Here is a 26,503-nt window from a genome sequence, read left to right on the forward strand (position 1 = left end):
TATCTTTTAGTTCTGTTAGGTCCCTACCATTTCTGTCCTTTATCGAGCCCATCTTTGCATGAAATGTTCCCTTGGTATCTCTAATTTTCTTGAAGAGATATCTAGTCTTTCCTATTCTATGGTTTTCTTCTATTTCTTTGTATTGATCGCTGAGGAAGGCTTTCTTATCTCTCCTTGCTATTCTTTGGAACTCTGCATTCAAATAGGTATATCTTTCCTTTTCTCCTTTGCTTTTCGCTTCTCTTCTTTTCACAGCTATTTGTATGTGAGAAAAGAGATATGGTATGGTAAAGCTAAATACTGTAGAATTAGTGTTTATATGATAGTAATTGACCTGAATAAACTCAAAGAATTCAGAGACACTGAAGATCATTCCATGTACCTAGTGCAAAACATCTAAAAATTAAATTTCTATTATTAATATTGTAGAACCATCAATGCATAAATACCAAGCTATTTTAATATTTTACAATATATAGTGCTTCCAACATGCTTCTATATCCTATTCTCCTTTAACTTCCTATGTATTCTATCATTTGATCTTTAAAATACTCATGGAGTAGAATAGGTGCTTTTTTTTTTTTTTTTCCAGACTCTAGGAAGGCAGATAATTTGGTTAGATTCAGGACTATAAGAACTCCAGTTTTTTTAGTATATTTTATTCTTTTGTGCTATTTTACAAGTTAATGATTTCACTACATATGATAACACATAGTTTATGAAGCAGTTTTCAGATTGAGTGAGACATGTTTCAGTTACATAAATTTTCATTGTTCACCAACTGATAATTTTCTTGCCTCCCCCACTTCAGCATTACAGTTCATTTGAAAGCACATTTACTTTTAATTTTTGTTACTTTTTTTTAGTTCTGGCCCTGCCCTTCGAATCATTCTTCATTGATTTTTTAAAAATACATTTTGCATAGCAACAGTAAGTAATAGGGATTTCTTTTTTCACAACTATGCATGTAGATAAAACTAATACCAAGACTGACTGTAAAATATATAGGGATTTTTTTTTTTGACATTTTAAAATCTAATATGCTCTTTGAAATTTTAAATGAAAAGATGGGCAAATTTATAATTTTGCATTTTATTATGCCTCTGCAACATTATTTCCGTTGCTTTTAACATCTATGCCTCCATTGCTTCATTAACTCATAAAATTGTATCTGTGTCTGTCCTTATGTGAATAACCCTGCATTTTGCATTCCATTTTGGGTATCACATTTTAGGAGTGGCATACATAAATTGGAGGGTATACAGAAGGGAATTACTGAGGGAGTAGTGGGTCATTTGATGGTGTTACACATGTAGCAACTGAATGAACTGTAAGTCTTCTGAGGAGGTGATCTGAAAGGATGGGAGATCATAAATAACAGTAAGTAAAGACTTAAAGGATTTTTCCTTGAAAGAACCAAGCAGAGAGGCACATTCTAAATTAGCAGGGAAAGCTATGAAGCAATCAGATATGCAAAATTGAAAGAATTGGCTTTCTCTAGAATGGTGAGTGCCCTGTCACCACAGGTGTGCACCCAGTTTAACTGACTGGCTGGCAGAACTGTGAAGGAACAGTGCTCTTCCGTCTGTCCTTTGTATGCAGTGATGTCGAGTAGCATGGCTCGAGAGGGGAGTCAAGCCTTGGACCAGATGATCTGTAATACCTGCTAATTTATAACGTATTCCTACAGACAAATGGGTAGAGCTTTAAAGCACTATCCAAGAAAATGTAGGAACAGAATATCTGGTTTGTATTAACAGTGATTTAATATGTAGCTCTTCATTTGTGCTCATTTAATACTAGCAGTCTAGCTTCCAGTTCAGTTCAGTCGCTCAGTTGTGTCTGACTCTTTGCGACCCCATGAACTGCAGCACGCCTGGCCTCCCTGTCCATCACCAACTCCCGGAGTCTAGCTTTAGTTGAACCAATTAATTCACATGGTATCTTTCTTAAAACAAATGTTTGGCTTCATTAGACATCATCACATATGTACATTCCTAAAACGCACTAAAACATAGCACCCAAATATTCATCTGGTCTTTTTTTTTTTTAAGTTTACCTTTGTTAACAACTGCATCATTGCATTTTTTTCCTTTGGCTTGTGTCATGTTCTTGTTCTGAGTCTCCTTTTACATCTCTTTGCAGCTCTTCCCTTTTTCTGTAGTTCTGAAGTGCTGGAAGTAATTTGTGTTAGCTACTATTATTATATACGATAACATTTCTGAGAGCATATTATATTATGCCAGGCTCTCTTCTGAGAACTTTAACTGTACTAACTTATTCATCCTCATAACCACCCTGGGATTTAGTGATTCTGTTTTACAGATGAGGAAACTAAGACACCGGAATGTTGTGTGCCCAGTGTAACACAGCTCACGAGCAGCTGGGTCACGAGTTTAGATCCAGATAAGCTAGTTCCAGATCCTGCGTGCTCGGCTGTTTCACACTTCTCTGCCTCATGGTGATTCAAGGAGACTTGAATTAATTGGCAGTTTATAAAACATAATGTGTAGAATGCTATTGTAGAAGAAAGTTATTTTTCTTTAATTTGAATTAAAATACTATGCTAGAAAAGTAAGAAATTTGTGACTAAAATGCTGACTTTTGATGAAGATAGTTTGGAGAGATCCTCATTTGTTCCAGTGCAAGACACAAAATGTTGGTCCCTGCTGAGGGCTTTTCTCTTTAATTTTCTATAAAGATTTTTTTTTTAAGCCATGCAGAAAAATATAAAGCAGAAATGCAACAAATACTTGTTTCAAAAAATAAAGCATTACCAGTACATTTAAAACTTAAGGGTAGGGGAAGCTAGTATTTTATCATTATTTCATCTTTATTCTTTTCCAGTTTTAAATATTAGAACATTAATAGACTAATTGGGAAAAGATAATAAAGTTATATACAACTTGACATATCAAAAATAAATTCATAAATGAAGTAGAAGAAAATAGGGAATATGTATCTGATCTTGGATTAGAAAGGAACTTCCTAAGAATAAAAGCAAAGAAAGAAAGTAAAAGATTGACTAACCAAAAATTAAAGACTTGTAGATTACAAAAATGCCACACATTTTACAGCACACATGAGAAAGATGGGTTAGTGTCTTTATGCATGGAGTTCTTAGATAAGTCATTTAGAAAAAAGAGATTGACTTTTCCCAATATAAAAATTAGGAACATATAGGTATTACCATAAATATGAAAAAGTTATCAACCTGACAACTGATTATTAAGCAAAGAAATTAAAATTAAAACTATATTGTAAAACTGTTCTCACCTGCCAAAATAATAAAGATTAAGAAACTTAGTATTGGTAAGATGTAAAGAAATGGACCCACTTATATGCTGCCAGTAGAACTCAAAACTCAGTGCACCTCCTTCTGCAGCAGTCTTTGGCGGTAAGTTTCATAGCCCTGAAGTGTATAGCCCATTGATCAGTTAACATGTTGTTTATTATGGAGGTATGAACAAGAGTTTTGGGAGAATAAAGGAAATCATGGAGAATTCTGCCAGTAAACCATCAAGAAAAGTCTCAGAAAGATGGAGGATTAGTAATTTCCCAGGCAAAGAAGTAAGAGAAAAGAAAGTTTTAGGCAAAATATTATATGCAGAGCCACTGGTTGTCAGGGTTATATGTGTGTTTGCAGTGTTGTATGGGGTTACGACATCAGGAGAGGGTCAGAATAGGAAGGGGAAGAAGGTGACACTGGAGAGAAAGCTCTGGGCCAGATTGAAAAGGACTGAGTTCATCACTATGCTAAAGGAGTCTTGATTTTGTTCTAATAGGAGGCTTTCAACAAGAGATTAGTATGTTTTGACTTAATGAGATCCTGAACTAAAATACTGACAGTAAAAATGGAGAGAAGAAATCAAATTAAAGACAGATTTTTTAAGTTGAAATGACAAGAATTAGATGACTGACTGGGAGCGGTTGAGGCAGAGGTTTTAAGGGAAGTCTCATCATGCATTCCCTGGGCCTCCCTGGTGGCTCAGCTGGTAAAGAATCTGCCTGCAATGCTGGAGACCTGGGTTCGATCCCTGGGTTGGGAGGATCCCCTGGAGAAGGGAAAGGCTACCCACTCCAGTATTCTGGCCTGGAGAATTCCACGGACTGTGCAGTCCATGGGTCGCAAACAGTCAAACACTACTGAACGACTTTTGCTTTCACTTATCATGCGTTACACTGATAGCCTAGTGATGAGACTTTTAAAATCTGAAGATTGTGACCTGGGCACATACTTCACACATTCTTCAGAGGTTTTGGAAGGATATGAGATGCGTATTTTTCATAAAAGTATACTAAAACAGGGGCTTGGATACACAGGAAGAACTGATCTCAGTCTCCCAAGTAATAGAGTTGAAACCATAGCTATACATGTAAGGCTAAATAAATGAGTATATACTTGGCTGTGCTATGTTTTAAGGGAATAAATAATAAAATCTGAGTTTCTGTGCTTATATTTTGTATTTAGTGCCTATTGAAGTAGAGTAATTTGAGTTGATTTGTTTACTTTTAAATTAGGGTAATAATCATCCATCAACCTACCCTGTCAGTGATTCTTAAAGTCAACCAGCTGTATCAGAATCCATCTCAAAATTCATCTTAAAAATGCAAATACTTCCCACGCACCTTACCCACAATTTAATTATATTAGAATCTCTTGAGATGAAGCCTGGGAATATGCATTATACATAGCATTGGGTAAATCATATACACTAAAGTTTAAGAACCAATTGCATAGTAACCATAGATGAGTTCTGGGGACCAGGTGAGTTCCTTGGCACAAATGTATTCATGGGTGTCACAGTTACAAACAATGAGAAAGTCACTTCTGTTTTTAAAAATAAAAATGGTTGCAATATTAGGTGATTGCATTGAATTGGAAAGGAAAGATTGCATATACCCCTGTTCTAAGTCTTAATTTATTTGGCCAAGATAAGTTGCTAATGCTGCTTATCTACCTTTGGTTTTTCCCTTATCTGTAGTTTTATAGAAGGCTTAACCTTTGGTGACCCATTGAACAAGTAGGGTCCTGCTGGAATTGAGAAAGCTACATTCTTAGAATTAATCATCTTTCATACTAGGGTTTATGGTACAACTCTGGGAAAATGTGAGCTGACAATCTGGGCACTTCTGTGAAGGGAACATTGACGCATGTTGAGCTTTCATAATTCTTAAATGAGGTATCAGGGTGGCTACATTTTTATGTCGACCCAGTGGAAAGAAGATTGTGTCTTACCCCTGAATATTATCTGTGTCCTCTGTTCTGTGATGGTTTGGAAGGCATACCTGGTCAACATGATTATGTGCATTTGCATATAAAGAGAAAGACTTCTCTGAGTGCTTCCATCTCAATTTTAATCATGTTGTTATTAGTGAAGGGAAAGTTAATGTTTACAGCATAACGTGATTTTTCAATCATAGGATATTAAGCTGTTGTTTCTAAAGAGTGTTAGAGTATAAACTTGCAAACCTCCTATTGCAGATTGCTTGATTTGGCATTTAAAGACTGGGATTGGTCATTTGATGATGTTGATGGTGGTGATGATGACGATGTTTTTGATTTCTGAAGAAGTTAAATGGGGTAAATCAAAAAATGAGAAATGAGTTGTTTTAGTTTTTCCATATAGTGCATGTGGTTTGCACTTGGGTTTTCATTCTTTTTTTTACCAGTTTGAAATTTTATTGAGTTGTTTTTGATAGTATATATTTGAAAAGTAGTCTTCAGACAAGTTTCTAACTGAAATTTCCATGTTAAGTATGAAAGCAAAATGCTATGTTCAGATTCCTTATTGGCTATATATTTTCAATACAGTTGGAATTGTAATTTTTTATCTTAGGAATGAAACATGTAGAAATAACAAATGGAACTAATTCTGATACTTTCTGTTCATTCAAAATAAGTCATATGCAGAAAAGTAAAATTTACGGTGTTTTCAAGTTCTTACAGCTGTATTAGTTTGTGAACATAGCATGGGATTCCTTCTCCCTCCATCCCTCTCTTCTTCCCCCACCCCTTTCCCTCTTTCTAACTTGGAAGAATTGAAACCATAAAAACTCTGATAAATGCTGTGAACTAGCTGTTTCTGATTTTGCTTTTTTTGTGATATGAAATGTTTACTTTTTGAAAATTTAATGTTACTTTTGCTGAAGAATGCTAATGGTATGCTGTGAAAGCCCTTATGCTTTTAGAAAATGTCATTTGGTTAATAGAGGCTAACAGAAATCTGAATGAAAATTGAACCTCATGAGTTAAACCTTTTATATGGAATGAATATAAAAGAAATAATATCTATCTTAACCTAAGTAACATGTTGCAAAGTACAAACTTAAATCACACATTATTTGGATCTGTTTATAACCAGGATTTACAGAGTATTTTTTACATATATTTACTATAACAGTGTGTTTGTTCCCATTTCATAGATTTTTAAAATGTGGCATAGGGTGAAAAAGCCAAGTAGAGCCTGGTCCTCCAGTCCACTCTTCTTTCACCCACACGAGGAAGCTAACAGTTAAACCTCAAATCAAACAGGTTCACTTGAGTTATTCATTGACATAGCATCTCACCCTAATAGCCAGTTAACCATATTAAAACTTGTGTGTCATGTTTGTGGCCAATATGAGAAAATATGAGGAAGAATATAATTGCATGTACCTTGAAATAAGAAAAGTAAGACAGTAAATATGCTATATGCATGATTTAGGTGTTAAAAGTATAGTAGTTGGAAGACTGTAGAGTTTGATGTAAATGGAATGCCTTTTCAAAGAACTGATCACAATCTCTTAAATTATTTCACTGTATCAACTGACTTTATTTTCCTTTTCTTTCCAGCTAACTGCCTTCTGTGAATGCAGTCATCATTCAAGGTGATCATATTCTTCCAGTTGAAACAAGACTGAAATATGATGGCCCGAAATTTATTAAAAAGTTATATTTTCCTGAGAGACTAATACACATATATATTCCCTCTATTCCTGCAATATAAATTCTAAATCTTGGATAGGTTTTCTGGGCTCCTTTGGAGCAACAAGTTGAACCAACAGTGATTGGTTAATAGAATAACAATATCATGTGCAACTCTTCCAGACTTGTTCCATAAAGCTCTCCTAGCATCACTCACACTACATTGCATAAAGGATTTAGAAGAGTTACAGAAATCATCTTTTCAGCTTGAACAGAGAGATTTCACCAGCACATTTGCCAGAAGAATCTGGGAATGGATTCCACTACAGTGATAGAGACTGCATCTTTAAGAAGTGACCATTGTATTGTGTGTGTGAAACACACACACATGCGCGCGCACACACACACACACACACACACACACACATAGTACTGTAATACTGCAAGAGGGTTTTTTAACTTCCCACTTTATTTTTTTATAAACATTAATCAGATATCATTACTTACTGCAGTTGCAACTATGCACTTGTATAAAGCCATAATGTTGGAGTTTATATCACTCATTGTGTGTACCTGCTGGAAGCTGCATGTTCGTGTTTAAGCAATTATTGTAACAAGAAGTTTGAAGTTAATTATATCAGTTTCTTAATGCTTCGTAATAGGCAACTTTACCCATTTTGAATGCCTTAATTTAATTTTTTTCAAGATATCCACCCTTTCCTGTATTTAAAACAAAAAGTATTTACCAGCTCTTAGGATGCAAATTTGCTTTGCAGAAGAAAATTAGTGCACTATTTTTACACATAGTAGTTATCATTGTCGGCCTATTTTGATTGTATAACAGAATTTTGTTTAAGTATTGGTGATAGAAACAGTAATGGGTAGTATTGGAACTAATATATCTTTTATGTATATCTATTACTCATCCAACCCCTTTTACAGACCTCAGTATTAGTGTGTGCTATGAAACATTTTCTTTGCTTTTAATTTGCTGGCTACTCTAGGTGTGTTTTTATTTCTGATAAAGACATTTGTGACTTTTTATATTTTCACACTCAAGATTCAAAAAATTATCTCAAATACAAAGAAAAGTAAGACATACTGTAGATATATTTTAAGTATTTAAGTATGATCCCGTAAAGACATGACTGTGTATGGCAGCATTTCATTATTGTGGCTGGGAAGCAGTGGCCTCAAAGGCACTTAATTTTTATTTTTTTAAATGCTATTCAAGTTACATACAGTTTATGCAGGACTATTCCTGCTTTATTTCTCATTATCCCAGAAAAGTATATGTTTTGTACTGCTACAGTATACATCAGTGGTAAGAATCAAGTAAAGAAAACTTCTGTGGTCTTCTGTCATCCTCTCTGTGTATATACGTGTGCACAGTTTGGCATAATACCGAAATACACCATCCAATATTTCTATGAAGGAAGTAGACATTTTTCATTGATTCCTTCTGGGGTCAGTGTTGAGGTGTTTAAAGAGTTAGATCCCCAATTATAGATACTATTGTGGAAATTGAAGAGTGGCCTTTGGCTGCTGATGTACTGAATCTTGTTATTACATTATCCAGGCTGCACTCTTCCATGCTGTCTGTGCTAAAACTAGATATGCATGCCATTTCCCTTGCAGGTATGTTCTGGTTTGGGGGCACAGCTCTTTTTTTTTTTAAGTAAGATTAAAAAATGAAAAATATATAAAATTTATATAGAATAAATATTTCCATTCATTAGACTTGTTAAAAGGAGACTGAATTAATATTTTATATAGAGATTTTGTTACACTATGGGAGGTTCTATCATATTATTCTGAATTGGAGAGTATATATATATATTTTTAATAAACTTTATTAAGGTGAAATAATTTGAAGTTTACACATGAGTAATTGAAATATTTGAGTAAAAATGGCAAAAGTTTAAATTTTGAATGCTGTATATATATTAGAGATTATGGAGAATCATGGTGTGATGCAACTATACAAGGAAAATTAATGTGAAGTTTTCTGGGGGGCAAAGACATCCTAAAGGGCAAAAAAAAAATCTCTCCATGAAGATTCTTTATATTATATGGTTTGACATAAGGATTTATAAGGTCATTTGTCCAGCCAATGGAAATGTGCTTAATAAAAAATTCTGACCTTGGGTAAGAATTTGCTTTATACCCTGTTGCTGGTTTCATGTACATACATGAGTGCATGCCCCCATCCAAATGTTTTCTTCCCAACACTCATTAAATATGACATTGACTTGGTCTAATAACCTGATTTTGTGCCAGCTTCTTTTTCTTGAGGCTCCAAAACCTCCAAGATAAAGTTAAGACCAAAAGTTGCTTGTTTCCTCACACCTGATTTCTCCTAGAGCCACAAATACCTCCTTTTGAGAACTAAGAAGTAGTGAGTACTGGGATTTTCTTAGCTGGGGTGTTTTTTGTTTTTTTACTTTTGTGGGAATACTGAGGCAAAGCAGAAGGAAAACTGGTGCCAGGGTTACTGCTGAGGATGACTGTCTAGTGCATGTTGAAAAGTATTAATAAAAAAAAAAAAAGCTATCTAGAAGCAAAATTAAAAAAAAAAAAAAAAACTAAGTTTAAAATACTCTGGAGCTAACTAAAGGATAAGTATATCAATAAATCTAAAATAAAGGTGAGTTTTTTTTTTAAGATTAACCTGTGCTAGAGTTACACCATTCTGGCTGTGAAGGCTCTCCTTTATCCCAGTTTATCTGTAGATACTGTAGGTTGCCAAACCACAATTTGAGAAGTTATGCTGCTGCTGTTAATCTATTACAGGATTTGGGTGGTAAAATAGAGAAACTGGACACTATATTACCTTATGGAAACATGCTTTAAATAACATGTTTTAAAAACCCAATGAGAGCAAGTCACTTCTGAGTTTCTTGATCTCTGTTGACACTGCTACTGACTCACCTCTCCTCCCCTGGAATAAGACGTCAGTTTCCCTATATTGTGAAGATACGATAGTTGGTTTGTAAAGCACTTTGAAGAATAAGCACTGTGTGACAGTGCTAGATATTATGTTTGGGGGGCTCTCTCCTTGATTCCCTTCCCCATAATAGTTTTGTTTGGGGTTGTAATAAGTTATGAATTGCATGGTTTAGATAATCATAAATATTTGATCAGCTGTCCCCTTGAACAAAAATCGTGGCGCTCCCCCCACCCCAGTTTTTTTTTAATTCTGTTGCATCTTTGTAGTATTGTAATTGTATTTTATGCCTGCTTTTTATATTAAAAATTAAATAAAAGAAATTAAGACATAAGCATTTTCCTACTTTTCCTGTGAAATACTCTTGCAACCTTCTAAAATTTACCCCCCAAAATTACCTTCCTTAAAAGATGGGTATAGCAAATAAATCTTAATTGAGGTTACACACTTGGGGATCTTCAGCCCTATTGCTTAATCCATGGAGAAATACAAAGTCAGATTTCAACTAGGAGTTTGTATCTAACATCAGTATTTTAAGGAACATGCAAACTTGAGAATCTCATTTGAGTGTCAAGGATAAGGAAAAGAAGCAGTCTGTTTTGGTAGAATAGTGTGCTGACAAGTGGTTTTCTAGAAAGAACTTTTTGGTAATCAGTGGGGTCTTTTCTAGGATATTTGCTGGCTGTCTGATCTGGGACAGATTATTCAGTATGGGCTTCAGTATATTCATCTGTAAAATGGAGACTTTACTTACAGGATTCTTGTGGGATTAAAGATGTGTACAGAATATCTGGAGTGGCTCTAATGTATGTTCCTTTCAATTCCAAAGGGGAAAAATGGAGAACTCTCCAGCTACGATACTATATTTTCTCTAAGGAGTTGCTTTAAGCATTGATAAAGCATATCTAAATAAAATATTTGTTGGACTAAAAAAATCACAGTTTATACTACTAGTCAGATGATAACTGGATATGAGAAAAGATTTACTTGGACTTTTAAAAAAATGTTAACTATGATTTTTAAAACTATAGAATGAATGACTTGTTTTTTTATTTTTAGATGGCGTGTTTCTCTTCCTGTTGGTCCCAAGCAGTAGTTCTAAAAGGATTAGTCAGTTTATATTTTTAAAACTGCACTTTACCTAACTTAAAGCTAATCACATTAAAACAATTGAGTTTTAAGACTCAGAAGAGTTCAAAATAAGTTTATTTTATACAGGAAACATTTTCTAATAAACCTCATTTACTTACTGCATATAATAGAATAATGCTACTCAATTATTAGGTGAATGTTTTTAAATGTTACGTTTTATAAGCTTTTATAGGAAAATACAATGGATAATCTTAACAGCATGTTTAAAGTATGATACCATAATGAGAATTAAATCCATGAGAGCTTGGCAGAACCCAGCAATACCCTTTGCTGCATATATTTTCAGTAGGCAAACCCTGGTTGAGGTTGGCTGTATTTTGTACCAAATTCCAGTAACAGTTAATTGTGCAGGTGTAATCCTTTTAAAAATGGCAGCACTGTGCTTGAATCTTGAAGTATATTGGGATTGCCTCTTCATAAGTAGAGACTGCTGGTATCTTTTGTTATGAAATGCCTAAAGGTACAGTATGAAGTTAAAGAGCTACTTTGGTATATGCATTCAAACCAGTTACATTTTTGCTTGCTTGATATCTTTGCTATAGCCAAGGAGGTATTTTATGATAATATGATACAATAAGGCCATTCTATTATGTCTGTATTACAATTAAACGTTCATCCCAGGAAGTGAACCCTGGTAAGTTACTAAAATTCCCAAAATCCCACTCCATTCATGTGCATTTGTGTTTTGGAGAGGATGTATTTCTTAAAAGATTTTAAAAGTTGAGAAGTAGATGTAATTAGTTCCCAGAATAAGGGTCAAAGCTGCCTCCTCAGAAAGGGCTTTTTGGAAGACTTCCATCCATCACCAGCTTTCTCAGAACTGCAGATGTCTAAAGTCCTACTGTAGCTTAACCTAATAAAGTGGGGGCAGAGGATTTATAAAAATCAGCATTTTTAAACAAGTGTTTAACTGGGCTTTTCCAAGTCTAAAGTATCTTTGGCACGGTTGACTAAGCTTATGATTTAGCAATGAGCTTTTTTTTCCTTTGGTTCCGTTATTCAGAATCCACTTTGTGTATAGGAATAATCCATCATTCAGACTTTATATCGGTCTTCCGGTAGTGAAGTATTGTAGCAGTTACCCATATGTTTAAGGCCAGCATGATCACGAAACGTGTAAGAACTGAAATCAGTCAAAAAAGAAAAGTGTGTATTAAAAAATACTGTTTTCACATAAAATCACCACCTTCTCTAAGTAGAAGCCTAAATAGGCTTAACGTCCCCTACCCCCCACCCAAAAGGAAACAGAATTATGGGTCATGTAAACTGCGGTGCAACTGTGGTTCCAAATATTTCTTGGGGGGGAAATGGTCTTATCATTACTACCTCTGGCCACTTGGCCTGACTTCATGAATAATTTCATCTTAAATGCTTAATTTGGAGGAATCTGACTCTGGTTGGTAAATGCTACAACTTTTAAAAATCCTGTTATCATTTTTTAAGTCAAGGGTGGTGGTATCTTAGAAAATTCCATGTTAATTAAGCAAAAAGTGGTACACTGCAGTCAGCTAATTCTGAAAAAAGTCAAAAGGTATGTTTTAAAGTAACCATGAAAATGTGGCTTTTTGTTAAAAAGGAAAAAATAATCTCAATGACTTGATGAACACTCCTGATAAAAAGGTTTATGAGACTTAATATGTCTTTGGGGTTGTAAAACACTTTTAAGTTCAGTTCAGTTCAGTCACTCAGTCGTGTCCGACTCTTTGCGACCCCATGAATCACAGCACGCAAGGCCTCTCTGTCCATCACCATCTCCCGGAGTTCACTCAGACTCACGTCCATCGAGTCCGTGATGCCATCCAGCCATCTCATCCTCTGTCGTCCCCTTCTTCTCCTGCCCCCAATCCCTCCCAGCATCAGAGTCCTTTCCAATGAGTCAACTCTTCGCATGAGGTGGCCAAAATACTGGAGTTTCAGCTTTAGCATCATTCCTTCCAAAGAAATCCCGGGGCTGATCTCCTTCAGAATGGACTGGTTGGATCTCCTTGCAGTCCAAGGGACCCTCAAGAGTCTTCTCCAACACCACAGTTCAAACGCATCAATTCTTCGGCGCTCAGCCTTCCTCACAGTCCAACTCTCACATCCATACATGACCACAGGAAAAACCATAGCCTTGCCTAGGCGGACCTTAGTTGGCAAAGTAATGTCTCTGTTTTTGAATATGCTATCTAGGTTGGTCATAACTTTTCTTCCAAGGAGTAAGTGTCTTTTAATTTCATGGCTGCAGTCACCATCTGCAGTGATTTTGGAGCCCCCAAAAATAAAGTCTGACACTGTTTCTGCTTTTCCCCATCTATTTCCCATGAAGTGATGGGACCAGATGCCATGATCTTCATTTTCTGAATGTTGAGCTTTAAGCCAACTTTTTCACTCTCCTCTTTCACTTTCATCAAGAGGCTTTTTAGCTCCTCTTCACTTTCTGCCATAAGGGTGGTGTCATCTGCATATCTGAGGTGATTGATATTTCTCCCGGCAATCTTGATTCCAGCTTGTGTTTCTTCCAGTCCAGCATTTCTCATGATGTACTCTGCATATAAGTTAAATAAGCAGGGTGACAATATACAGCCTTGATGTACTCCTTTTCCTATTTGGAACCAGTCTGTTGTTCCATGTCCAGGTCTAACTGTTGCTTCCTGACCTGCATACAGATTTCTCAAGAGGCAGCTCAGGTGGTCTGGTATTCCCATCTCTCAGAATTTTCCATAGTTTATTGTGATCCACACAGTCAAAGGCTTTGGCATAGTCAATAAAGCAGAAATAGATGTTTTTTCTGGAACTCTCTTGCCTTTTCCATGATCCAGCGGATGTTGGCCATTTGATCTCTGGTTCCTCTGCCTTTTCTAAAACCAGCTTGAACATCAGGGAGTTCACGGTTCACATATTGCTGAAGCCTGGCTTGGAGAATTTTGAGGATTACTTTACTAGCATGTGAGATGAGTGCAATTGTGCGGTAGTTTGAGCATTCTTTTGCATTGCCTTTCTTTGGAATTGGAATGAAAACTGACCTTTTCCAGTCCTGTGGCCACTGCTGAGGTTTCCAAACTTGCTGGCATATTGAGTGAAGAACTTTCACAGCATCATCTTTCAGGATTTGAAATAGCTCAACTGGAATTCCATCACCTCCACTAGCTTTGTTCGTAGTGATGCTTTCTAAGGCCCACTTGACTTCACATTCCAAGATGTCTGGCTCTAGATTAGTGATCACATCATCATGATTATCTGGGTCGTGAAGATGTTTTTTGTACAGTTCTTCCATGTATTCTTGCCACCTCTTCTTAATATCTTCTGCTTCTGTTAGGTCCAGACCATTTCTGTCCTTTATCGAGCCCATCTTTGCATGAAATGTTCCCTTGGTATCTCTAATTTTCTTGAAGAGATCTCTAGTCCTTCCCATTCTGTTGTTTTCCTCTATTTCTTTGCATTTGTTTTTAAGAGATTATTCTCAGATATACTGGTCACTTTCATGAACAGCAGTCACCTCAGATACAAAACCAATCACAATTAGAAGATTCTTGACCTTTTAAAATTAATTTTTAATATGAAATTTGTTTTGTTGTTCAATTATGGTTTGACTCTCTTTTGCAAGCAGAGAATTCACGTCCTGTAGGGAAGCCTCAAGTTTCTTCCTTCCCCACTTGACCCAGGTATACGCTCTGGCCAGACACTTTTCAACCCTTCTCTCAGAGCTTATGTGAAGTACTTGAGCCAAAGATAAAACCCTAGGATGGAACTAGCAAATGCATCCTGCTGCTTTGTGGCACTATGTCTCAGATAATGAACTTATTTAAAAGGTCTACACACCAAGGACATATTTCTAGTCTTCATAGAATAAGTCACCGTACCTGTTTTAATCATTTTCCAAACATTTATATGCTTGAAAACTCAGCCTAAGGAATGAACGACATTCTCTTTAAGTTAACCCAAGTTTGTTTTCTCCTCCATCACGGTAACCCTTTAAAAATAACAGAACAAGGACATGGAGTAAAATGATTGTGTCACTCCCCATCCTGCTGCCTGTGGGCAGTTCTCTGAGGCTCCCTGCCACCACCTTCCCTCTCATCAGACTCAACCCAGGGCTCTCCCGCCAGCCCTGCTGGTGTTCCTCCATCCTCCTTGCTCAAAACATCCATATGTGCTGCTCCAGTCTCTTCCCTCCTCATCCCTCTCCCCTTCAAATTAATCTTCCCAGCTCCCTCCAACTATGTCAGGCTTCCTTGTTAGGTGCTCATCCTGTCCTCTTTTGAAACACTTTACAGTATTTTTCAAATACTGTGTGATGACCTCACTCTTCATTTCCACTGCTAGAGTGAAAACTTTACGAAGATAGAAATCGACTATCTTGTGCATATTCTATCCTGGGTACGGCAAGAGGGTGCTTAACACTATGCATGGAGAATGATGAGGACCTGCAGTATATTGCAGCTAGCCTCCAGTGGGGCTAAACTGGCTGTGTTAAACCCCAAGGTAATTTACAAGTGAAGGAGGCAGATGGCATAAAGTTCAAAGAGGACGTGGGCAGAAAAATATTTTGCTTACTTGTAAGATCATTGGTAGTCATTAAAGTTGTCATTATTCTTGCTGTAAAAGAAAAATTTCAGCAATAAATATCAACTTCTCAGACATTTCAGTACTTAGCAAATATCTTTCCATTTTAAATACAGGAATACATGCTAACTGTTCTTGAAAGATCTGAGTAGAAGAGAACACTGGATGGAGAAGCTGGTAGTTTAAGATTTTAGAAGAAGCATGAAAAAGTATAATTCAAATATCAACAATTAGTAAATCTAGTGAATGTAATAGCTCTGGATATTTTAAAAATGTTCCTACCTAAATAGAGGACATATTCATTTTAGGTAGTTCCTGCAAGAATCCAAATGAACAATGGAAATTCTAAAGTTGAGACTAAACACACTATGGCTCCAGGAAAACTCCACTGCTGCAAATTATGTTCATTCACAAAAGTCAATGTATGAGTCTCATCTCTTCAATTTATTACATCATAAATATTCATATGTTTAAAACAAGTTAATGGATTTAATATAATCAACTTCTTGATGCAACAAGAGAAGACTTAATAATAGTTCATATTTTTGGAGAAAAGCGTCCTTTTACATTTTTTTAGCAACTGGAATACAAATCTTGCAGAAAATGGAGAGTGGTGTGCACGAAATCAGTCATAAATAAGGATACACTAGAGATTCAAGAGTTAACATGCAAAGGATTTAAGCTCAAGGGATTATGACCCTTGGACATCAAGTTAGCCCACCCCTCTAGGCAGACACCCCCCCACACACACACCAACAGGGGACACCCCATCAATTAGAGTTGTGTTCTTACCTGCACAAGTATAAGAAGCGAGGCTCCACGTCAGAGCGCTTGTGGCTCCTGAGTCCCTGCTCTTCCACAGGTACTGGAGCTGTGCAAACTTACTGGCCGCACTGATGAAAGTGCATAAGTTCTGTTTGAAGATAAAACAGGAGGAAGGACTCCCTTCGTTTCAAATGCAGAAGAGCACCAGATACTGAAAGCCCCTTTGAGGAGAGAAGGGGGGTTATGCTTTTCGGGATTCCCCAACCAGGGATTAAATCTGGACCACCGGAGTCCTAGCCACTGGACCACCAGGGAATTCCCTGAAAGTACTTTTGAAACCAAGCTTTCATGTCAAGTAATAACCAACTTGCACAAGGACAAAAGCCAAGTTTCATGATAAAGAATGGAGGCAGCAGCAGCATACTTAGGTCTAACCCACCAACCCCTTCTGGTGAGTAACCAATGTGCAGCAGCAGGTAGGACGTAACCGAGGGTAAAAATCTGCAACGGCCACAAAGGCTTATCTGTCACCACCTGCCAATAATAAATTGATGTATAGATACTACAGTAGGGCATGGGGGCACCATACTGCTTTGCAATGAGATTTATAAACTCAAAGCAGCAAGCTGGGGCGCATCAGCTCTGAGTTTCCGGCTGTTCTGATGAGCCACGTGGTGAGACTCCGGCCCTGTGCTCCCTGACCTCTGCTCCCCAATGAGGTTAAGAGTACAGCACCCTCCACCCTGAGCCAGGCCCAGGCTTCCGTGGTAACCCTACATATCTGCTCTCCGTATGTCACAAGGCTAAGAGCCAAGTCCACTTTCCAACAAGATGCTGGAGGTAGGACGGGTCGAAATCCAGGAGTTCGGGTGTGGCCGGCAGGGACCACCAATTAGTTCTGCTCCTTTCCCATGAGGTAGAAAAGTTCATGTCAACCACCATTTGATCTCTGGTCAAATGCTTCCTGACCTGCTACCACAGTCCTATTCTTACAGCAGGGAATTTCTGGCCCTTAACCAAGGAAGGAAAAAGAATACCTTTTTCCAAGGAAGAAAAAAAAATGTTTAGGGGGCAAAGGTAGAAAAATAATGAGTATGTCGTCAATATGTAATTACTAACCTGATAACGTGGCACTAGTGGCGAAGAACCCACCGGCCAATGCAGGAAATATAAGAGACGTGGGTTCCATCCCTCGGTTGGGAGGAGGAAATGGCAACCCACTCCGGTATTCTTGCTTGGAGAATCCCCATGGACAGAGGAGCCTGATGGGCTACAGTCCATCGCGTCACAAAGAGTCGGACACAACTGAAGTGACCTAGCACCCAACCTGAAACTCTTCACTTCATGCTCAGTTCTTCATTTGACTACTAACTCCACAATCTGGTTCTCGAGGGCTCCCCCCGCCGAATGAAGTAAAAATATTGTGCCATACATTTAAGTGAGAATAATGTATTTTTAATATTTGGATAGCACTGGGCTTTCATCCCAGCATGCTTTGGTACAGCTGCAAAGCACAGGGGTGCTTTCGATACAGCGGGTTGAACATCCAATCTATAAAACTGTTTGCAGGGCAGGTGTCACAAGGAAAAGAGGGAAGACAGACTCTGTGAACACACGTTCTTCTCTGGGGCAGTTTACTCACCATGGCCAGATCTAGGATCCATTGCTGCAGAGTGAGGATGAACCAAGCAGACACACAGCTTACCACATGCTAAGGGACACAGCAATGGCTTGTTGGCTGGTAGCTTCACCACCCGCCCATGGAAACCGAGAACACAGAGGTTACACGTCTAAGCCAAGTGTGGACTGGAACAACTGCTAGGACTTGTCAGTTTGGAAAAGACAAAAGTGGTCCAGGTGAACACTTGCTGAGGAGTTCAAAAGCACAGAAGCAGAATTCCGGAAGAAAATTACAAAGAACCCTGTGTTCTCGGACCCATCCTAGAGCTGGGAATGTTCCATATGATCTTAACCGCCCATTTCATTCTTGACCACGTAGACCTCACCAACATAATGTCAACAGTTAACGCACCTTTCATGTAAGATGTAACACAATTTATTTCTATTATTTTAAAACATGAAATTGAAAAAAAAAAAAATAAAATAAAACATGAAATTGTGGGATCAGAAGCCTCCAGGGTCTAGCGATATCAGTCTGATTAAAAGACAAAATAATCACAGTAGTCTAGAAAGTGAAAGTGGCTCAGTCGTGTCTAACTCTTTGTGACCCCATGGACTGTTTGGAATTCTCCAGGCCAGAATACTGGAGTGGGTAGCCTTTTCCTTCTTCAGGGGATCTTCCCAACCCAGGGATCAAACCCAGGTCTCCCACATTGCTGGCAGATTCTTTAACAGCTGAGCCACCAGGGAAGCTCAATACTGGAGTGGGTAGCCATTCCCTTCTCCTGCGGATCTTCCCGACCGAGGAATCAAACTGGGGTCTCTTGGATTGCAGGCAGATTCTTTACCAACTGAACTATCAGGGAAGGATCCTCATTTGCTACCATCTCTCCCAGAATCATTCCATTCCAGACACAATGGTATTGCTATTCCTTGAACATTTTCAAACGTACTTCATCTGAGCCCTCATATACTTACCTGTTTATCCTCTTCTTAGGAAACTTTTTCACCTGGTATCTTTATGACTTGTTGGCCCACTTCCTTCAAGTGTTTACTCATATATTACTTTTTCAATAAGTAGCTCCTTGTCCATCCTATGTAAAACTGAGATACCTCCTGTCTATTACCTGTCAGTGCTTTATTTTTCTCTGTAACTCATACCATGCAATATTCAAAATATTTAGCTTATTAAGTATGGTTTTCTTTCCCACATAACTTTTGTGAGCACAAAAAGACTGCACAGAACAAGACTGGCTCATAATGCATGTTCAAGGATCGACAAAAACTAGTTAAACACTTAGGATGCCTGATACAGGAGACGTCTTCTGCAAAATTGTTGTCACATGAAACTGTTTACTCGTTTTCTGTTTCCTGCTAACTCCAGTGTAGAAATGACACAGTTGGGTAGAGCAATACTAGGAGACAGGAGAAATGATACCTGAGTGCCGTCAAGCTCAGCGATGCTGCAGGAAGACAGCCCGGCTAGAGAAGCAAAAACAAACACAGAAGGTGGTGGCCAGGGCAGGGTGGGGACGGCCAGGAGCCTCTGCTGTGACCACAGGCAAGTCATCTTGCTTCTCTCAGCCCTAGTTTGCTTATCTGCAATCTGGAACTTATTATTCCTTACCCCACTCATCTCACTGCTTTGTGGCATATTGTAGGGACTCAAGAGGCTGCCAGGATTACAATTGATAACATTATTTAAATGAAGGGCTTTGAAACAGACAGTGTCTGTGCTCAGGTCAGTGGAACGAGTCGATACCAGAAAAGGCAACCTGAATCTAGGAGGAGGGAATTTTTTTTTTCAAACACTCTCTAATTTGAATTTTAAACTACTGTTGCCCAATTTTGTACCACTGCACCTCATTCCACTCATTCCAGATACACATTTTATAAAACTTAAGCAGCCTTTGCAGCAACTGAGATCCTAGAGATGACTTATTTGTAGGGTGGCCAGACAGAGCAAATTAAAATACAAGACATCCAGTGAAACTGGAATCTCACATCAACAAGTGATTTTTTAGCATAAGCATGTCCTGCATAGTATCTGGGACCTACTATTACCTCCCGCCCCCCTTTCCTCCACCCTGAAGTTCAGATCATGTCACTGACGTGGCAGGACTGATTGCCACTCAAAAAGGCTCTTGGCCTCTTAAGGAGAGTGAAGTTCAACAAGAGAATAACGGGAGTTTTGACAAGCAGAATGAAGATGGAAGGCGAGCCCACGTGCACAGAAAATGCTGAGTGACATGAGAGGGGACGGGTCTGTGGGACAACCGGAGTCCAGGGAGACCTGAACCAGCTGTCAGGAGCCCAGACCCGCCCACTAATAAGCAGTAAGAAGCCAAGCTGACCAGGCGTCTTAGTGGCATCATGTTACAGACCAGACATGCCTGTCATATGGGTACATTTGGGGGGAAGGAAGAAATGTCTCCTTTCCCCTAAAGAAGACACGTGGACAATATGGCTGTTAGCAGAGGTGCTCCTGCGGCCCAGCCTTGAAGTCCTAAGTCTAAATCCCCCCACCTGGTGGGTCAGGGCACCGTGGGGCACCCTGGTCTCAGAGGGGAGACCCCAGGCGGAGACATCCAGGGCATCTCTGGGCTGTGGAGATACACTAGCCCACAAGGAATCTTACTTTGGGGATTTTTTTTTCTTAATTTAACCAAAAGAATAAATATCTGGTAAAGGATCCTGCTTTAATAGGGCTTCCATGGTAAAGAATACACCTGCAATGTGGGAGACCTGGGTTCGATCTCTGGGTTGGGAAGATCCCTTGGAGAAGGGCATGGCAACCCACTCTAGCATTCTTGCCTGGAGAATCCCATGGACAGAGGAGCCTGGCGGGCTCCAGTCCATGGGGTCGCAGAGTCAGACACGACTGTAGCACAGCACAGCACAGAACCCAGCGTAATAACATCCTATTAGCAAAAAGGGTGGATGTAAGAGCTGGACTATAAAGAAAGCTGAGCACCGAAGAATTGATGCCTTTGAACTGTGGTGTTGGAGAAGACTCTTGAGAGTCCCTTGGACTACAAGGAGATCCAACCAGTGTATCCTAAATGAAATCAGTCCTGAATATTCATTGGAAGGACTGATGGTGAAGCTGAAGCTCCAATCCTTTGGCTACCTGATGCGAAGAGCTGACTCATATGAAAAGACCCTGATGCTGGGAAAGATTGAAGGCAGGAGGAGAAGGGGATGACAGAGGATGAGATGGTTGGATGGAATCACTGACTAAACAGACATGAGTTTGAGCAAACTCTGGGAGTTGGTGATGGACAGGGAGGCCTGGCATGCTGCAGTCCATGGAGTTGCAAAGAATCGGACACCACCGAGCCACTGAACTGAACTGATTTGCAAAACTAAACACATCCCGCCACCCCACCCGTCCCAGCTCCGATTCTCAGATGCTGAAAGGATACACGATGATGTATGGCGCTGCCCGTCTCACATCCCCATTGAAATGGAAGACACACAGCAGGAGGATGAGATCTGGAAAGAAAAGACTCTGAGCTGTGGGGGTAGGTGCTGAGCACCGAGGCTGGGCAGGGGGACGGGGGTCGGTTACCTTGTGCGATGAGGATGGGGTACTCCAGGTATGTCAGCAGCGGGTACTCATAGTAACACTGGTAGCGGAGGAAGACCAGGAACCTGGGGAGGGAGGACACTCCTGAGGTCTGACTCACCTGACCCCCACAGCAGGCAGGCCTGGCCCCCACCCAGGAGCCTAGGTTTGTGCACAGAACCTGAGAACTGGAGCTGGGCATCAGCAAATGGTAAGGAGGAAGGTACAGAACAAGGGCTTCCCTCATAGCTCAGATGGTAAAGAATCTGCCTGCAATGTAGGAGACCCGGGTTCGATACCTGGGTCAGGAAGATCCCCTGGAGGAGGAAATGGCAACCCATTCCAGTATCCTCGCCTGGAGAATCCCATGGACAGAGGAAACTGGCAGGCTATACAGTCCATGGGGTGGCAAAAGTTGGACACGACTGAGCGACTAAACCACAAACCACCACAGAACAAGCAGGATGAAATATCAACCAAATCATCTCCCCGACTTCTGGAGCTGGGGCACTGGGGTCTGCCAAGCTGCTTCGGATGGTCAGTTAGAGACAGATCTGACCTGAAGGAGAAAGAGACCGGGCTTCCGGACCCAGGCCTGCCTGTCTCTAAGGCTGGGCACTTCCGAGGCCCCAGGCAGCTGCCTCAGAAGGACACACTCAAGAAGCTCAAGAGGCCAGGAAGGACCTCTGAATGGGGCTGAGAGCCATCCTGGGCGGGCATCCCGGGCAATAGGCATATGAGGGCCCAGCAGCAGGCTGGGGAGCCTGTCTGTGTTTTGAAGAGGAGGAACATCCCACGATGATTCCAGTGGTCTCCAGAGTGCTGTGGCGGGGTTGGGGGGGGAAGGTGGGGGGCAAGACAGGGGGACTCTTCAGTTCCTTTAAGAAAATTCTAGCCCTGGAGAGGCTGCAGCGTGGAGGGGTGGGGGATAAAGACCCCAGGGTCCCTCCTCTCAGAAGAAGAGGCCTGAGCTTCCTGCCTTCCCAGCTCACACCCGGGCCAGTCCAGCCCCTTTGGAATCTAAATGCCTCTGTCATCCCCTTGGGTCTGTCTCCCCTCACCCAGGCTGCGAAGACAACCCCCAGGCCCCGTGTCCCCCCCAGGGTGAGCCAGAGCCTCCACAGACAAAGTGGACTTAATGGTTCACAGCTCCCAACCCAGGAAGGGGTGTGACTACAGCCCCACGCCCTCACCCTGGGGCCACGCTATGACACTGGCCAGCACTTAGCCCTCTGGCTACCTGCTGAGCCACCTTCCTGAGACCACCTGGACTCCTCCCTCCAGCATCACCTGCTGAGGGTGGAGCCCCAAGGGGAGTGCAGACTCCGGGACTCGGGTACTGGGCTCACAATCCCCAGCAGTTACTAACCTCTGGGGCCTCGGCTTCCCTACCTGTAAAATGGGGACAAGAGCACACCTACCTCATTCCCTGTATCTGCACAGATGCTTTAACCCTAAGACCATGTCTTCAGCATCTTTCTCTGGCCTCACTGCCTCCAATCCAGCCGCTGAGCTTCTGTTTACAAGGCTCCCTGCCTGGAGGGCCTCCTTCTCCAGGTGGCTACCTTTTCTGGTCCCTGAGAGGATGCCCAGGGGTTCCCCTGCCCTGGAGCAGACCAGGGCATCCCCTGCCCTGAATGATGAACTTCTCAGTTCAGTTCAGTTGCTCAGTCCTGTCCGACTCTTTGCGACCCCATGGACTGCAGCACGCCAGGCCTCCCTGTCCATCACCAACTCCAGAGCCTACTCAAACTCACGTCCATCACGTCGGTGATGCCATCCAACCATCTCATCCTCTGTCGTCCCCTTCTCCTCCCGCCTTCAACCAAAGGGCATGGCAATCCACTCCAGTATTCTTGCCTAGAGAATTCCACCGAGAGAGGACCCTGGAGGGCTACAGCCCATGGGCTCACAAAGAGTCAGGCACGACTGAACTTCTCAGCAATTATCTATTCTCCCCCAGAGAAATGGGGAGCACTGAGGCAGGGAGCACTTCCCCAGGGGGCCCCCAAACCGATGGAGGTCACATACCCTAGGGTTGGCCCCTCTGATGGGGGTGTCCCTGGAGGGACCCTATAAGTCCCAGGGTGGCCCCTCACGCCTTGAGCTCCAGAGGTCTCCTCTTTCTCCCACCCTCTCCCCTACCTCCCTTTTGGCGGGAGAAACCGGGTCCCACCAAGTGGGCTGCCCCACCCAAAAGTGCTTGCCCACGACCCGCCCTCAGAGTTGCCCGATGGTACCTGGAGTCAGCCGGCTGGCGCGGGGCAGCCGGGAGGACTGGGCCTCACGGGGAGAGGAGCTAGACTACTGGGTTCGGGTCTTTCCCACCAAGTTTACAACTCCGCTTTTCGCCGTTCAGGTCTTTATGATTATTACTTTGCTTATTCAGAATATTACTACTTTTTCTGTAAACTGAGGTATAACTGATATACATTATATTAGTTTCAGGTGTACAGCATAATTCAGTATTTGTATATATTGTGAAATGATCACTGCAACAAGTCTGGCTAGCATCCATCACGTTCAGATCTTTAAACACCGAGTCAGGGCACCCACTCCTGACTTTTAAGGATAAACCAGCTCTTGCAACAGTCTTCAAGTGCCGACTGGAGCGCCAGCTGAAGTCCAGCTCCAGCTCAAATTCCCCTCTACCGCCAAAAAGCTCTACCTTCTCTGACACCCGTGCACCCCCTACCCGCGAAAGGTGTAACTTTTAAAAGCCAGAGGGTCCAACCCCTCATTTTATAAGTGAGGAAACCGAGACTCGAGATAGGGGGAGGGTGGGTTTAGAGAGAATGCACACGCGAGTCTCGAGGGTCCAGTGGCCTTGCTCAAAGCGGGATGACTGGTTTTGTCACTAACCGGTGGAGTGATGATTTCTCTGAGTGTCGGTTTCCTATCTATAAAATGGGCGTGCGCACACTTTCGTTCCGGAGCAGCAAGTACGGAAAGGAAGTGAGCAGCCCGGGCAGGCGCTACTCCCCGCGGCCTGGGCTTCTGGGCTCGGTTCCCCGCGCGCCTGCTTTAGCAGAACCAGGGCGCTCCCGGGCTTACTCACCCCGCCAGCTCCAGCAGCAGGCTCGGGAGGCTGATACCCCGCGAGCTGCGCGCCCCCAGCACAGCCGAGATCTGAGGCAGCTTGAGCGCCGCGCACACGCCCAGCGTGCTCCAGTTGCACAACCACAGCAGCGTCTCCATGGCGCCCGCTGGGCTGGGACTCGGGGGGTACCTCCGGTCCGGCCGCCTGGCGAGGGGAGCCGTTCAGCTCTCGGCCGCCGGGTCCACCAGTCCGGTTCTTCCGCCTTTCCTGGCCCCCGCCCTCGGGGCCGCCCCGTCGAGGGCCGCCCCGTCGAGGTCCGCCCCGCCGCCTCCCCGCCCCCGATCTCCGCCCTCCGCCCCGCTCAGGGGCTCCCTCTCCCTCAGTTCTCTCCGGCCCCGGCTGGTCCCGACTCCTCCCCCGGCTCGCCCCCACCCTGGACCCGCTCCGCCGGAGCCGGGGGCGGGGAGGCTCGCCCCTTGGGTCCTTACTGTCGGTCCGCGCCCCACATCGCCCCGCCGGCCCCTCCCCGGGTCCTGTCCCTCCGCCCCCGGGCCCGCCTCGTGTCCTTGCGTGCGGTGCCCGCTGCTGATTCACTTTCCCGCGATGTGAAAAACAGACTCGAGCACTTCTGAGCCTCCGGGCGACGCCCCAGAAGGGGCCGCTTTCCCACGGGTCGGGGGTTGGGGGCCAGAGCTTGAACCCCAGAGGGCGAAAGGGCACCTCTCGCGGGGGGCAGGGACCATTTTGTTAAGTTTATTACTTCTGAAACGTGTGTTTTGTTTTGTTTTTCTCATTAAAAATTTCAGAGATAGACTTTTTAAAACAGCCCAGCTTAGCTTCTGTGCGGCCTCCGCAATTTAGACACGGAGAAAGGGCTCAGGTCCGGCCAACCTTTCCTCCTGCTGAGAGCGGAGGGCGCCCCATCCCTGAACTGCAGGAAGCCTCTTTCCTGGGGGTTTGCTCCTGTACCCTGAAGACTACTCCGCCAGAGTCTTGCACTTCTGCGCTTGAATGAGATTTTTTTTTTTTTTTTTCCCTTAAGGAGGTAAAAATAGATTTCTATCGACAAAAGAAGAAACTTAGACTGAGGGGTCGGGGCGGGGTGTGTGTGCATTTTCCAAGTTTTCAAAGTGGTATAGGTACCGAGTCAAGATTAAAAAACAGAAAAAAAGAAAAAAGTCGCAGAAATGCACTGCCAGAAAGCAAGAGAAAGAAAAGAATATTGCCTGCGGCTCCAGTTCTGCAAAGATCTAGCCTGTCAGCCCCAGCACTTGCCCACCTCCCGTCTGTCCTGAGGGGAATTCAAGAGGGAGGAGGCCAGGAAGCTTTCTGTGCCGGGGTTTACTGGCTAGCTAGTTAAGATACATATCTAAGGAAAAATGAAAAGCCCTGAAAATCATCCCCTGGAGAAGGAAATGGCAACCCACTCTAGTAATCTTGCCTGGAAAATTCCAAGGGCGGAGGAGCCTGGCGGGCTACAATCCAGGGGGTCAAAGAGTCAGAGGGAACTGAGCTACTAAGGGAGCGCACGTGCGGGGGCGCGGGGGGGGGGGGGGTGCTATGCTAGACTCTACTTCTGCATAGGTTTGACATGGTCCCTATTAAAAGCAAGTTTAGAAACAGTAGGAAGAATGGTTATGAGGTCCTGTGACACTCATTTTAAGGTGAGGATTCTGAGCTCCAGAAAGGTGAGGGAACCTAGGTCTCAGGACCAGATTTAGTCTGGAGTTATTGATCTGGGCTCTTGAACACTTTGCTCAACAGAAATCAGTAAGAGGGCAGAGGAGACATTGACGCAAGGCTTTCCTGGGTCTTGGGTTGAGCCTGAGTGGTGGCTTAGGTGATCTGCCCATCCCGTTGGTATTGCTGTGGGCAGGGATCGGGCATGGTACCTGCTTTTGCTCCCAGCACCTCAGAAGTGGCAGTTGAGTTTTGGCCTTGTTGTATCTAATTACTCAT

The 26,503-nt window shown here is 42.1% G+C and overlaps 2 protein-coding genes across 9 annotated transcripts in view; one reads left to right on the plus strand and one right to left on the minus strand.

Moving 5' to 3' along the window:
- The window catches only part of ROCK2 (Rho associated coiled-coil containing protein kinase 2), a 133,133-nt gene extending 123,975 nt beyond the window's left edge, over positions 1-9,158 (plus strand). For 3 of the 7 annotated variants that reach the window (XM_040224900.1, XM_040224901.1, XM_040224905.1), the window contains 2 exons: positions 5,486-5,584; positions 6,836-9,158. In XM_040224900.1, coding sequence (XP_040080834.1) covers positions 5,486-5,570 — 85 coding nt within the window. In that variant the 3' untranslated portion in view covers positions 5,571-5,584; positions 6,836-9,158. Of the gene's footprint in view, positions 1-866; positions 931-5,485; positions 5,585-6,835 lie in introns of those variants that run through there. The other 4 variants (XM_040224904.1, XM_040224906.1, XM_040224902.1 and 1 more) reach the window with 3 other exon arrangements.
- A 944-nt stretch (positions 9,159-10,102) lies between these two features.
- On the minus strand, positions 10,103-24,837 carry SLC66A3 (solute carrier family 66 member 3). 2 transcript variants are annotated; one of them, XM_040224907.1, is made up of 7 exons: positions 24,563-24,837; positions 21,508-21,590; positions 21,362-21,431; positions 17,959-18,016; positions 16,344-16,464; positions 15,543-15,584; positions 10,103-12,129 (listed from the first exon to the last, which is right to left on the minus strand). In XM_040224907.1, exons 1-7 carry the CDS (start codon positions 24,700-24,702, stop codon positions 12,038-12,040), a joined length of 606 nt encoding a protein of 201 aa, XP_040080841.1. In that variant the 5' UTR covers positions 24,703-24,837; the 3' UTR covers positions 10,103-12,037. The 2 variants fall into 2 exon arrangements, with proteins under 2 accessions (XP_040080841.1, XP_040080842.1); XM_040224908.1 differs by lacking the exons at positions 10,103-12,129; positions 15,543-15,584; positions 16,344-16,464; positions 17,959-18,016 and adding an exon at positions 18,026-18,140 and having other exon boundaries at positions 24,563-24,818.
- Positions 24,838-26,503: the final 1,666 nt, after the last annotated feature.

The sequence above is a fragment of the Oryx dammah genome, unplaced genomic scaffold (genome assembly GCF_014754425.2).
Source record: "Oryx dammah isolate SB20612 unplaced genomic scaffold, SCBI_Odam_1.1 HiC_scaffold_25, whole genome shotgun sequence".
NCBI lineage: Eukaryota > Metazoa > Chordata > Mammalia > Artiodactyla > Bovidae > Oryx > Oryx dammah.